General features: G+C 44.8%; 1 protein-coding gene across 2 annotated transcripts in view; it reads left to right on the top strand.

The window, feature by feature from the left end:
- Positions 1–12,699, top strand: part of TSHZ1 (teashirt zinc finger homeobox 1) — a 79,806-nt gene that overhangs the window by 31,539 nt on the left and 35,568 nt on the right. The window contains exon 1 of one of the 2 annotated variants that reach the window (XM_021099112.1): positions 10,650–11,981. The exons of the other annotated variant lie outside the window; for it this stretch is intronic. Within the exon in view, the coding sequence (XP_020954771.1) occupies positions 11,885–11,981 (97 nt within the window). The 5' untranslated portion in view covers positions 10,650–11,884. Of the gene's footprint in view, positions 1–10,649; positions 11,982–12,699 lie in introns of those variants that run through there. 2 annotated transcript variants of the gene reach the window in all.

Here is a 12,699-nt window from a genome sequence, read left to right as displayed (position 1 = left end):
GAGGGTGACACCAAAGGAGGCTTCAAATGTCTTGTTCCCAAGAAATTGCACTACTGTGATGCATTGAAACCTCTTGAGACAAACTGAGGTCAGTACCTGTGAGTCCCCTTGAGTTGGTGTCCATGACGTTTGAACCACTGGACCACATGATGTCCCTCCTCTTTGCTTTGGGTTATAGTGTGTCCCTGTCCATGGCATGGTAGCTGCCATCTGGTCCACCAGCCAGGGACAGCATGCAGCTGTGAAGCCATCTTGAAAAAGGGCTGTGTCTTCAGAATAAATGCTAGTGCCCTGAGGGTTGCTGACCCAGTGGTGAAGGAGGTGCGGGCCACTCTGGGGAGCACGGTGACTCCAGATGGATCCACGGTCTCCACATGGCTCCTCAGTGGCTCCAGCTTATTTCTTGGGCACATGTGTCCCTCAGGTCAGTGGGTCCTGTCCCTTGTCCTTCCAGGTCATATCCCCCTCCCACCATGAGGGGCCTTGCCAGCAAGCGAATGTCATTCCACCTGCAAGTCTGCCCTGGGTGGCCCTAGGGCTCTCGGGGGTAGGGGCCATCGTCCTGTAGGAGGACAGACATGGTCCTGCCTGGGAGGCTGGAGGCTGCTCAGGGAGCGGCCAGGATGCAACCTGGAGGGGGTTGGGGTTCCGAGAGCCGTGTTGGTTAAAGAGCTAGCTGGGGTGACTCACGCCTAGTGAATTTAAGTGCTGGCCTGGTTGACTCTTCCTGGTGTTTCCATCAACCCCTGATGAGGTGATCAGCACACATGTGGGCTGTTAGTAGCCTGATTCCAGCCGGTTCTTTTGACAGCCATCTTTGGGTCCCGTCGGATCCAAGATGCCCTTTGAGAGACACAGAAATCACCGGGCTGGACCTGGCCCCAGGAGTGCACGTGTTTAGTGCAGGAGATAAGACTGCATATTAACGTGGAAAGCGATATAGGTTACAGGAGGATTTCAGATAGCCTGTTGAGGGGGTCAGAGCCAAGAGGGGTGCCTCTTGTCTGGGAAGGAAAGGGAAGTTGGGAAGGAAACCTCTTCCTGCCAGGCTCCAGTAGCATTTAGCAGATTCAGCAGGAATAGCTGAGGGGGTGTGTGGATCTGGGAGAACAGCACGCACCACACAATTTTCATCTGTAACATCAGTTTTTGACCAGAAACTCTTAATTAGCTTGAGAGTCCACCCCCCCCTTTTTAAAATGGATTGTATATGCACATGGTTCTCTTTGAGTTTAACTCAGATGGTTTTGCCTCTTTCTCAAAATTTTTAATAGGGTCTTGGTGCAGGCTTTTTAGCTGTTACACACCATGTGCATCTGGAAGCTGCAGGGCTGATGGCAAAAGTCAGGTGGGGGCCAGACCCTTTGAGACCCATTTGAGCTCGGTCACCAGAGTACCCCCCAAATCACAACCAAAGAAGACAAGTTCCTGATTGTAGTGAAGCACTCTGGCAAATGTGGGCTCTGCATGAGGAAGAGGGTGGCCAAAGCTTGTTGGGGGGCAAGTTGGCCACATGCATCAACCAGGAAGGAGGGTGGAGCCAAGGGCTGAGTTGGGGCAGCGGGGGGAACTTTGCCATGGGCTCTGCCCCCGCCCCACCGTGCCCCTAGGGAAGACTTAGCCGTCTGAGACACACTACATCCACACACTGGGAAACCCTGTGTTCACAGAGGCATGCCCCTGCAGATGAGCTGACTGCGAAGAGGTGTACAGCGGACTGGGGCCAGGCTCCTCCAGTGCAACGTGGATGGTGGGTCGGAACTCACAGGCACCCAGCCTGTCTTTCTGGAGATTCCGCTTGGCCCATCTCAGGTCTGTTTTTATCCTTCCTTTTCCTGATGGAGAATGTTTGCAGGTGTCCTGAGCCCTGCTGGCCCGGAAACAGTGCAGTTCTGGGTTCCCGCGAGCCATGGGAACATGGATGATGGTTACAAAATGAGGTCTTAGTTTGGTAAGAGTCGGTTGAGGTAGCAGAAAAAAGCAAAGAATGTTTGACTTAACTCTTTTCAAAGATTTATAATCCAGCCCGAAGGATGTAAAAGCTCCTCTCTTTCTCACCTCCATCTCTGTTTGTGTCTCTTTGGCTCCGACCCCCCCCACCTTGGGGTGTATGTATGTATGTGTATGAGTGTCTGTCTCCCTGTCTGTCTGTTAGCTCCATAGGAGAGAACTCTTTTAAAAGCTAATGAAGGAGTTTCAGCGGAACCTATTAGGTTTTCCTTCCATTAAATGCCTGCTGCAGACTTTTAATGGATGTTTTAACTAGGCATTGTTATCAAAAGGACTGTTGCACAAATTAAAACCAGGCCTACAATCTGTGAAGAGAAACTGGATTTACTCTTTGCCTTTAGGTGAAAAGAGAATAGCAGGGAGGTGGTGAATTCCACGTTGGTATTTTTAGAATCCAGGAACTCAGCCAGTGCTACCTAAAGCTATGGAAACAAACAGGAAAGCACGCTGCACAGGTGTCTCTCTCTCTCTTTTTTTTTTTTTTTAAATGAAGACATTTATAGGAACCCCTGGATATTTAGGGGTATGTCAATATTAGTTTTAAGCTATTTTATTGTTATTTAAAATACCTTCTTAGCTTTTATGATACTGCATCGTGCTTTCCATTTTTAAGCCCAAGAAAAAGGAAAGAGAAGGACTTTTTAGTGGGGAAGGATGAGGACCTGGACTGTCACCCTGTGGCAACCATTGACCATGTAGTTTCCAAAACTGCTGGCCTTTGGGTTCTCATTCTGATTTGTTTTATTTTAGGAAGTTCGACCACCCCTCTTGGGCCCCGTAAAATTTGTTTACTGAAACTACAGAATTTGCATTTCAAGACTAAGAAAATTCTTGTCTTTATTGGGGCTTGTACCAGAGTCCCTGGGAGAGGGAGCATCCTGCCTAGAAAGGAGCCATCAGGTCCTTTCTGCCACAAATTATTCATCATCCTGGCCATAGCAAATGACGTCAAGCTTTCTAAGGCTGCCTGCCATACATACGTAGGTAACAGAACAGCGGTTGTATTTTCTTATTCAGAGCCTCCTGGTTATTCTGAGTTAAATCACAGTTGGCCCTTGTCCCCGACTCCCACTCACGGCCCTCAGAAAGAGATTTGGTGTTGGGGAAGGCACCCCCGCCTCCCCAAACATGGACTCACAGCCATTTCCCTGTAGCGCCCCCATCTGCCCCCCAGCCCTTGAAACATCCTGGTGTTACTGGTCTGGATTCCACCAAGATGGGTGTGTCTGATTTTGCTGCCCTTAAAGCGGGCGTTTTGAAGGGAAAATCCAATACAGAGTATCTGTCAGTTGGGCCTTTGCTATTAAAGACTGGATCTCGGAGGAGATGGGCTGAGATGCAGGCCCTTTGTGTGCCGTGACAGTGTCACTGGTGTGTGTCCCACTGCAAAGGAAGGAAAAGAGGAAGTGCTAAAAGTGCCAGTGACACTGGCAGCCCCAGGTTCCTATTCAACTCCGGATGGGGTATCATAGCCTAGACACACAGACCTGGGTGGGTGACGACGACGAGCAGGGGGAGGGACGGGGGAGTGGGAGGGCACAAGAGAGAGGGAGGGAGGTGGGGAGAGAGAGAAAGAGAGAGAGAGCAAGCCTACATCAGGTCTATGGAAGGGCACCCAAACGCAGAGCTCCCCTCACTGGACTGCCTGCCAGCTCAGAGCACGCAGTTAGTGATACTGAAATCTCCGATAGGAGATGTAGTTTTATGAGCTGCATTATCCAAGAATACTAAGCCATTTAGATTATATCCGAGTCATGGGGTTTAGAAGAGGTGATGGCTTTGGTTCTCTGGTTGGGGAAAAAGAATGAAAAGAGCCATAGCCCTTTTTCTTTTACGCACAAAGCTAGTTTAATTGAAAGAATAATTTGATTTGCTGCCGCTCCCGGGAAAGGGCTTGAGATGTGGCAAATTTGCTCTCCTTTCACCCAAACTCAAGAATTTAATGCCAGCAGGTGATGTTCTGAAGGCTGCTATCAAGTACACAGAGACAATAACTGTCTGAAAAGCGGAATTTTGTCAATATTTTTTGCTGTGGGCCAAAGAACATTCACGGTAATGGAGTACTGAGCCGGCCTGAAGATGTTGTAGGGAGGGGCCGGAGGATTTATTCCGCCTGGGAGCCTGCAGTATTTTGGCGGTATATATGGCTTTTTCATAATCTTTCCGCTCTAGCAAATGGAGGCACCAGATAGAATTTTGTGTTGAGGAAGAGCATTGGGCGGGCATTTCTACCCACGGTCGCTGCCCCTGCAGAAAGTGCCCGAGCTCACAGCTTCTTTTTAAGGACCACGTCAGCTCATTGCCGACCCTTTGCCTTCACCAGATGCCAGAGTTTCCAGACAGATACAGCACCAGGGTGGTGCAAGGTGCCAGGAATCTGCTACAGCGGGGACCTTACCCTGTGCCTGAACCTCGGGGTCAGGTCTGCCCCAACTCTGGGGGCCAGTGCAGCCTGTCGCTGGCGTCTCCTGAGGTCATCCTCCTGCTGGGAAGCCTGGGCCTTCCCTCCCAGCCAGCGATGCGGCTGTGCCCTTGGTTTAAAATATGCTACTTCCCCACGCTTTTGTAGAAAGTTGGTTAAATAGCAAATTGAGCAACCCACAGAACCGAATGGGCTTTATGACTTAAAACAGATGTTAGACTCAGTTGCAGAATTGCCTCGCCCCTGAAGTTATCTGACTTTGAAAAAAAAATCATGCCCTGAAATTTCATTTTGGAAAACATCACTCCCCTCCTTGTTTGTGAGAGCAGGCGCTTGCATTTTTAAGGTTTTCTCAGTCAAGCAGTTCTCTGGTGTAGAGGTGACGCCATTTTTGTCATTTTACTGATATTCCCAGTATTTGGTATAATTAGAGAAACAGAAGGGTAGCCACACACACGCAGAGCAGTGAGACCCAGCTTTGTCCGTCTTTCAAAGTGTGAAAAATAGCATCATTGACCTTATCATTAAATGTACTTGTTGCTGTGCCGATTTGAAATGTTTAGGCTTTATTGTTTTCTTACTTCCCGTTCATTTTAATGGAAAAGGGTAATAGCTAAAGATTTTATTTATTCAGAGCTACGGAGCAGGCAAAGTGAAAGTAAATCCTTGGCTCCCGGTTGCATTTAAAAAGCAGAAAAAAACAAAACACTGTTTTCTAAACTGTAAAGAGAGAAGGGCAACGGTCAAATCCATTTGGGAGGAGGAAATTTGGAACAATAGAAACCATCTAGAACTATTTCGTGAGGATGTCTATGAAAAGGATACCACAACATTTTTTCTAACACTGAAAAATCTGCATCCCCTGGACAGGCAGACTTTTCGTCATGCTTGCAGGCAGTGTCAGCAGTGTGGCTTGTCAGAGTATCAGCGGCTTCAATAATTGCATTCTAGTTCAAGTGTAAAATTCTTACTAGGGCCCGATTTCATAATTCTGCTGGCTTTTAATGAACATTTTTTTTTTTTCTTCTTCAGAAATATCATACGTGACGTTACATGTGGAATGTGATAGAAGTGCATTAATCCCGAGGTTAGTATAGAAAGCAGTAGATTTTGGTCTACAGACTTCCTTTCGGCTCACCTTTATGTGTGTGTTTCAGACATTAATTCGGCATTATTTAGTTACCCCTTTATCATTATATGTTAGCCAAGGGGCTGCTTATTATGATGAGATAGATTAATGGTGACCTCAGAAAAGTGGAAACTGAAAATATAAACATATTTTTGTCAATACAGTTGATAGTTTATTGGCCCTTCTTAATAAAGGGTTGAAGTAAAAGAAAATAGACACCATAAATTCTAAAAAAAGAAAAAACCCTTTTTTTTCTCATTTGGAATCCACTGTATACATATTATATAGGAAGCTAATGTTTCCATTAAATATGACATGTACATATATATAGATAGATAGATAGATATGTACTTGCCTAATTATAGTTTTCCTATTAATAATGCAGTCATATGATTGTCTAGTGTATGTTCAGCTTTGCAAAGTGTGGTCATTTAGTTTTGTTCTGGAGTCTCTGCTGTTCCTTGCTAGGTTTTGTGTGACCAAGCTGAGAATTTCTTTGTAAATGTTAAGAAATATCAGCAGAAGCTGGGATTCAGAAATACGGTACTTTAAGAAACAGGTAAAGTCACAAACCAGGGTCTTGGGGGCCAGCCTTTTCTCTTTTGGAAGGATGTCCATGCTTCTCAGTGGGGGGGCACTGTCCCCGTTCCCCCAGCTTCTTGAATGAGGGGGAGAGGAGGTCTGTGTTGAAGGCCAGAAGCTGTTACCTGCCTGTAGGCAGTGTGCCCAGTGGTGGGGACAGACAGTGCCACTCAGCAGGGAACCCTGGCTGCCCTCTCTGTTTCTCTGCTCGAGGCCTTTCGGATGAACATGCAGGATTTTTGGCACCTGCCTTCCCCCCACACTCTGGGTTCCTGGGTCTCCTGATCCTGGTTGTCCCGTCTTTGCACTGTGTCTCCATGTGTACCCCCATTTTCTTGGTCTCCAGCACTTAATTCCAGGCAAGCTGTTCAGATGGCCAGCATCGAACTCCTGCTGCTCTTCCACTCCAGGAACACACTGTCCCAGCAAAGGTTAAGAGTCCCAGGGGGATTCTTGGAAAATGAACGTGTCCTGTCCAGGTCCCCGTTTCCGCATCTCTGAAGGGGGTGGGTGAGAAGCAGGTTCTGTTCTGTCCCCGGCTCTGCCCTACACTCTGCCTATCAGCAGTGAACTCCAGACCTGGCTCCCACACGCCACGTACCTGGAAAAGCTTCTCAGGTTTGAGGTCCTGCTCAGTGGTCTTTCCTTCCAGTTTGGTGGCCAGTATCTGCTCTGCTCCTGGGCTGCACCATGTCAGACTGTGACCGAGTTGCAGCTGGAGGCTAGCACTGCCTTCTTTCCATCCTCCATGGGCCTCTAACACAAGCTGGACCCTGCTTGGACCAGTGGATGACTGGACAGACACAAGCCAGCCCCTCAGTCCTTCCAACACTTGCATCAAGATTTCCTTATTCCTGGAAGCTGGAGGAACATTCCTCCAGGAAGACCTGCAGAGCTCTTTTGTCTCCATAGAAGGCTTTGTCACCTGAGGGGTCCGGGCTTAGCTCGTTGCTAGTGAGCACATTCCTAAGAGAGCATGGCATCCTGACATCAGAGATGCTTCTTCAATAAGTCACCGAATGGGGTAAAGAAGAGCTGCCTGTGATACTGGGATCATTGCATTTGGAGATGGGAGGGCAGTGGGGAGTCCTCAGTGGGGTTCCTCCAGGGCACTGAGAGAAGCTGGACCCAGCACACTGACTGCCCACCTGGTCCTGCAGCTGAGGGGGCAGGTGGGGGGCCCCAGACCCTATGTCTCTGGAAGGTGCCCCATTTCTGGCCTGCTTGCAGATGAAGCACCTCGGCCCTGTGAGCGTAACGGTTCATGCAGCTGCTGCAAGTTCTTCCGACCAGACTCTGTCATTGCTGCAGGCTTCATTCCCTTGCTTTGACTGTGGGTCTGTTGTCTTCTTTTTGCTGGTAAAGTCCATTACCAAAGAAGCTGTTCTTTTATCTTTTTAGTTGAGAGAAAATTATGGGGAAGTAACTCCTACATTCCCAGATATTTTTCCTCCTAGTGCAAGTGTCCATGTTACATGGATAATCGGGAAAACACAGGTAAGCAAACAAACCAAAAAGCGACCTTCCTGACCACCTACCCAGTTCTTGCTACTATGAATGTTCTTATCCTGGGTTCCTCATATATTTTATAAACAAAAATGGGATGATGTTTATCAGTTTACTTTTTTACTTGTCAAATGAGAAATAGCTTTTTACATACTGTACATTTTCATGAAGATGTCTCCTGGTAATTTTTTTTTTTTTTTTTGACATGGCATTGGTTAGTTTTAGCCTTTGGTATCAATTGCAAACCTCTTCTCAACATGAATCAGTCTGTCTTTCCACTTTGAGTGACTATCCATACCTCTGAGCCATTGCCAACGTGGGGATTTTTAACCCTCTAATCCTTAACGATTCAGTAGCTAGAAAGTAGTACCTCCATGTGGTTTTGGGTTGCATTTCTTGTGTTCCAGGTGGAGGTGGGGTAAATATTTTTCCATTTTATTAGGCAAATGTATCTCTTCCTTTTTGAATGATTTAGTCCATGTTGTTTGCTCATTTTTCCTTTGCTTTGGTCATTTATTTTCCTACTGATTTGGGAATGTTCTAACAAGGATGTTAACTCATCTTTCAGGTTATCTCTATCATAGCAGATGATTCCCTTTGGTTTGACATAAAAAAAAAAAAGTTTGTGGTATTTTCGCCCTCATCTGTTATCCTTTAAGATTATACCAGTGATGCATATTTATTTTAGAAAAACTCAAAGAAAAAGAATTTTGAAAATAAATGAACCTTATCTGCAATTTTATCATATGGAAATACTCAAAGTTGATACCTTTTCAGGGTCTTTTCCTCTGCAAATATACGCATATTATACATGCATTTTTACCAGGGTGGTTTCTTCCTATTTTCTTTAAAAACATTTTTTTGTCTTTCTAGGGCTGCACCCTCCGCATATGAAAGTTTCCAGGCTAGGAGTTGAATCAGAGCTGCATCCACTGACCTACGCCACTGGCACAGCAATGCAGGATCAGAGCCATGTCTGTGACCTACACCACAGCTCACAGCCACATAGGATCTTTAACCCACTGAGCAAGGGGTTGAACTGCACCCTCATAGATACTAGTTGGGTTCGTTAACCGCTGAGCCATGAGGGGGAACTCCTACATATATTCTTTTTTTTTTTTTTTTTTTTTTTTTTGTCTTTTTGCTGTTTCTTGGGCCGCTCCCGCGGCATATGGAGGTTCCCAGGCTAGGGTTCGAATCGGAGCTGTAGCCACTGGCCTACACCAGAGCCACAGCAACGCGGGATCCGAGCCGCGTCTGCAACCTACACCACAGCTCACGGCAACGCCGGATCGTTAACCCACTGAGCAAGGGCAGGGACCGAACCCGCGACCTCATGGTTCCTAGTCGGATTCGTTAACCACTGCGCCACGACGGGAACTCCCCTACATATATTCTTTTAAAGTTTGTTTTTGTTTGTGGATTGTTTGCACCTGACATTTACCCTGTCAGTATGGACCTGCTTTGTTGATACCTGCTTAGTATCCCATTTGATGATATGCACAATTTTTTTTTTTTTTTTTTTGGTCTTTTTGTCTTTTCTAGGGCTGCACCCGTGGCATGTGGAGGTTCCCAGGCTAGGGGTCTAATCGGAGCTGTAGCCTCTGGCCTATGCCATAGTCACAGTAACACCAGATCCAAGCCATGTCTTTGACCTACACCACAGCTCACGGCAACGCCGGATCCTCAACCCAGTGAGCGGGGCCAGGGATCGAACCTGCAGTCTCATGGTTCCTAGTCGGATTCGTTAACCACTGAGCCATGACAAGAACTCCCCACAATTTTTTTTGAGAAGTCAACCATTGTTGGAAATTCAGTTCTTTCTCGGGTTCACAGTTACAAACAACTGTGTCATTAATACCTTTGTATGTGTATCTTGGCTGAAGCCTCACCATTTCTTTGATAAATTCATGGAAGTAGAATTACTGGGTCAGAGGTTCATCTGCTTTGAATTATTTGGGGCATATACTGCCAGCCGACCTTCTGGGGAGGGTGTATTCATTCCTGGTCCCCCAGCAGGACTTTTTCTCTGGGTGATGGTGTTTTTTGATGTACTGGGTTGTTTTTGTGTAGTTTAATTAGTCCTTCCCTGCATAGTTTCTGCCTTTGAAGTAATGTTTAAAGAAATGCCTTCCAACTCCCGAGATTACGTAAATATTTTTTTTTCTTCTAGCATTTTTATGGATTCATTGTTTTGGTATTTGAATATTTTTGGTACTTCTGAAATTAATTTTGGTATATGGTATGAGGTGGGCAGCAAACTTTATTTTTTTTCCTAAACAGCCAGTTTTCCCAACTCCATCTGTTGGCAAATCTGTCCTTTGCGCATCGAATTCTAAACACTCCTTCGTCATGAACACTCACTTTTTACATGTATTTGGGATAGCCTCTCAACTTTCCCCTTAATTTCAATGAGAAATCTGTCTATTCCTGACCTGTAGTCCCCATTTTAATTACTGTGGCCATATGATAGTTTTTCAAATAATCTGATAGCTCTCTCTCCATCCCCATTACTCTTCTTTGATTCCCAGAATATTTTTTCCATTCTGCTTTATTAGGTGAACTTGAGAATCCTTTTGTCAGCTAAAAAACCAAATAATACTTCAGGTTGTTTGAGTGGAACGATGTGAAATTAATAAATGAATTAAGAATACTCAGCAAAAATTTTCCCATTCTAAAAATAAAAATGGTGTGGACATCTACTTGGTGAAAGAAGAAGGTGGTCTCCCCCCCTTCCTTGGATTGTAAAAATGTAGCCCACCTATTCCTTGCCTGCCTGCTTGTACCCCATTTTTTTTTTGTCTTTTCTAGGGCCACATCCATGGCATATGGAGGTTCCCAGGCTGGGGTTTAATTGGAGCTGTAGCTGCCAGCCTATACTGCAGCCACAGCAATGCCAGATCTGAGCCGCATCTTCGACCTACACCATAGCTCACAGCAACCCGGGATCCTCAACCCACTGAGCGAGACCCGGAATCAAACCCCCAACCTCATGGTTCCTAGTCGGATTCGTTAACCACTGAGCCACGACGGGAATTCCACAAGCATCCCATCTTAATAAATCTATTTCTTGCCCACCAGAAAAATGGTGTATTTCAAATTTATTCAAGTCTTATTTTACTTCTATGAAATTTTGTGTTTTTTTTTTTTTTCCACATAGTTCATCCACACCGTTTATGTTATTGCCTAGGTTCTTCCTTTATTTATTTATTTGTTGGTTGTTGCTCTTATGAATGGAGTTATTTTTCTGTTGTGTTTTAACCGGTTACTCTTGGTGTATCGGAATGCTGTTGATTTTTGATATTTTTCTAATGAGCTTTTTTCTATCAGCAGATGCTCTTGTTTACCTATAGGAGTTAGAACCTAGATTTTGAGTACTTTTTTTATTACTGCCATCTCTTGTGCCTTTTTTTGTTTTGTTTTGAAAAAACACAGTAGCTCTTCAACATGGATGAATCAGTGGCAAATTTTTTGATTTTTAAACAAAATCAGATGTCAGCTGAGGAGGATGCTTAAAGCCTCTTCTGCAGAAATCATTGAAGATTAAAAACAACCTGAACAGGAGCAGTGCAGGAAAAGTGCTGGTGGTGGAGGTGGGGAGCTGAGATTTCCCTGGGCGGAGGGAGTCTGGGAGATCCTGGGATCGAAGGAAACTATCTTCCACTGTGCACAGGCTGCCTCTTTCAAAAGTGAAGCCTTTTCAGAGTTGATTGAAAAGGGGTTTGAGCATGGTGAAACAGTGAGGAAGGCAATATTTGAATACAAAGCCCTACCACTACACAGGGGGTTTAGGAAGTGAGGGAGGGGATCTGATTTTTAAAAAGTGTGTGTTAATAATGAATTTACCCACAGTCTAGTGTTAGGGATGGCCTCTGGCAGGTATTGTCCAAATGTGCCACTTTATAATAGTCTTAGCCCTTTTGTTCAGTGTTATTTGGTGACCGTGAATAAATCTGTAAAAACCTATAAAACCACATGGGTTTGTATTGGTAGTGTCTGTATTTTGTGGCTCATTTCTAAGTCCCGTTGGATAATCTTAATATCCTTTAGCTTCTGGGTGAAATATTTGCAATATTTACCTTTTTTGGGTAATTTCTTACGGTCCTCTTTAACCTGATGCAAAATAATTTCCCTTTTTTCGTTCTCTTTGGTTTTAAAAGTGAACGTTGAATCTTGGGGTGTTATATTGATGCAGTGTAATTTAAAATTGACATTCTTGTGTTTGCTTTTAAAATATGTTATGGGTCCCTGTCATCCTGCCTCACCCTGCCTTTGAAAATGGGATGCTTGCTGCTTTAGGCGGGACGGAAGGCGAATTTAATTCCATCATATGTAAGTAAAGCTTTGAGACATCCCTTAAAATGTATGTATCTTTCTTGAAACACAGTTAAACCTCACCTACCCGGAAGCCATTTAATTACCATCCTTATTTTTCTGGAACAGAGCTAAGAATGAGAAAGGATGAGAGGACATTGGGCATTAAAAGTCCCTGCATCAAGGCATGTGTTTATTCATAGACCATATCTTCAAGTCCTCAATCCCCATTTACATTTTATTTTTCTGTTACACACAGCTCTGCTTTTCACGAATATCTGTTCTAGGCTACTGCAAATTAAAAGTGGCAAATTGGAAGTAGGGAAAAGGCACCTTAGATAACAGTGCAAAGTGATAGCAGAAGGCCTAATGGTGAAGGAGAATAAAGAAAAAATACTATAGCAAAGGAATAAGTAATAGGAGAACACAGCTTTGCAGGCCATTGATGGGAAGTGGAATAGAGCCCTTTGCCCCTTTGGGGTTGTTACTGATGGTTCACAGTTTTCATTTCTCATTGTCAGGAAAATTTTAATTGTGTACCATATGCTTTAAATCATGTGGCAAAAAGCACATATCAGTGGTAGAGATTTTTCCAGTGTTAAAAAATTAAAAACATTTTTATAAAATCCTGTTTAAAAGGGTAAAGCTTCAGCCACCCAGAAAATGCAGCCTCCCCAAATGACTCTCCTCTTGGGTCTTACTCACCGAGGTGAACTTTAAATCATTGGTAGTATAG

Source organism: Sus scrofa, chromosome 1 (assembly GCF_000003025.6).
Source record: "Sus scrofa isolate TJ Tabasco breed Duroc chromosome 1, Sscrofa11.1, whole genome shotgun sequence".
NCBI classification, from domain to species: Eukaryota; Metazoa; Chordata; class Mammalia; order Artiodactyla; family Suidae; genus Sus; species Sus scrofa.
The sequence above is the reverse complement of the archived record's forward strand: the minus strand, read 5'-3'. Positions and strand labels throughout refer to the sequence as shown.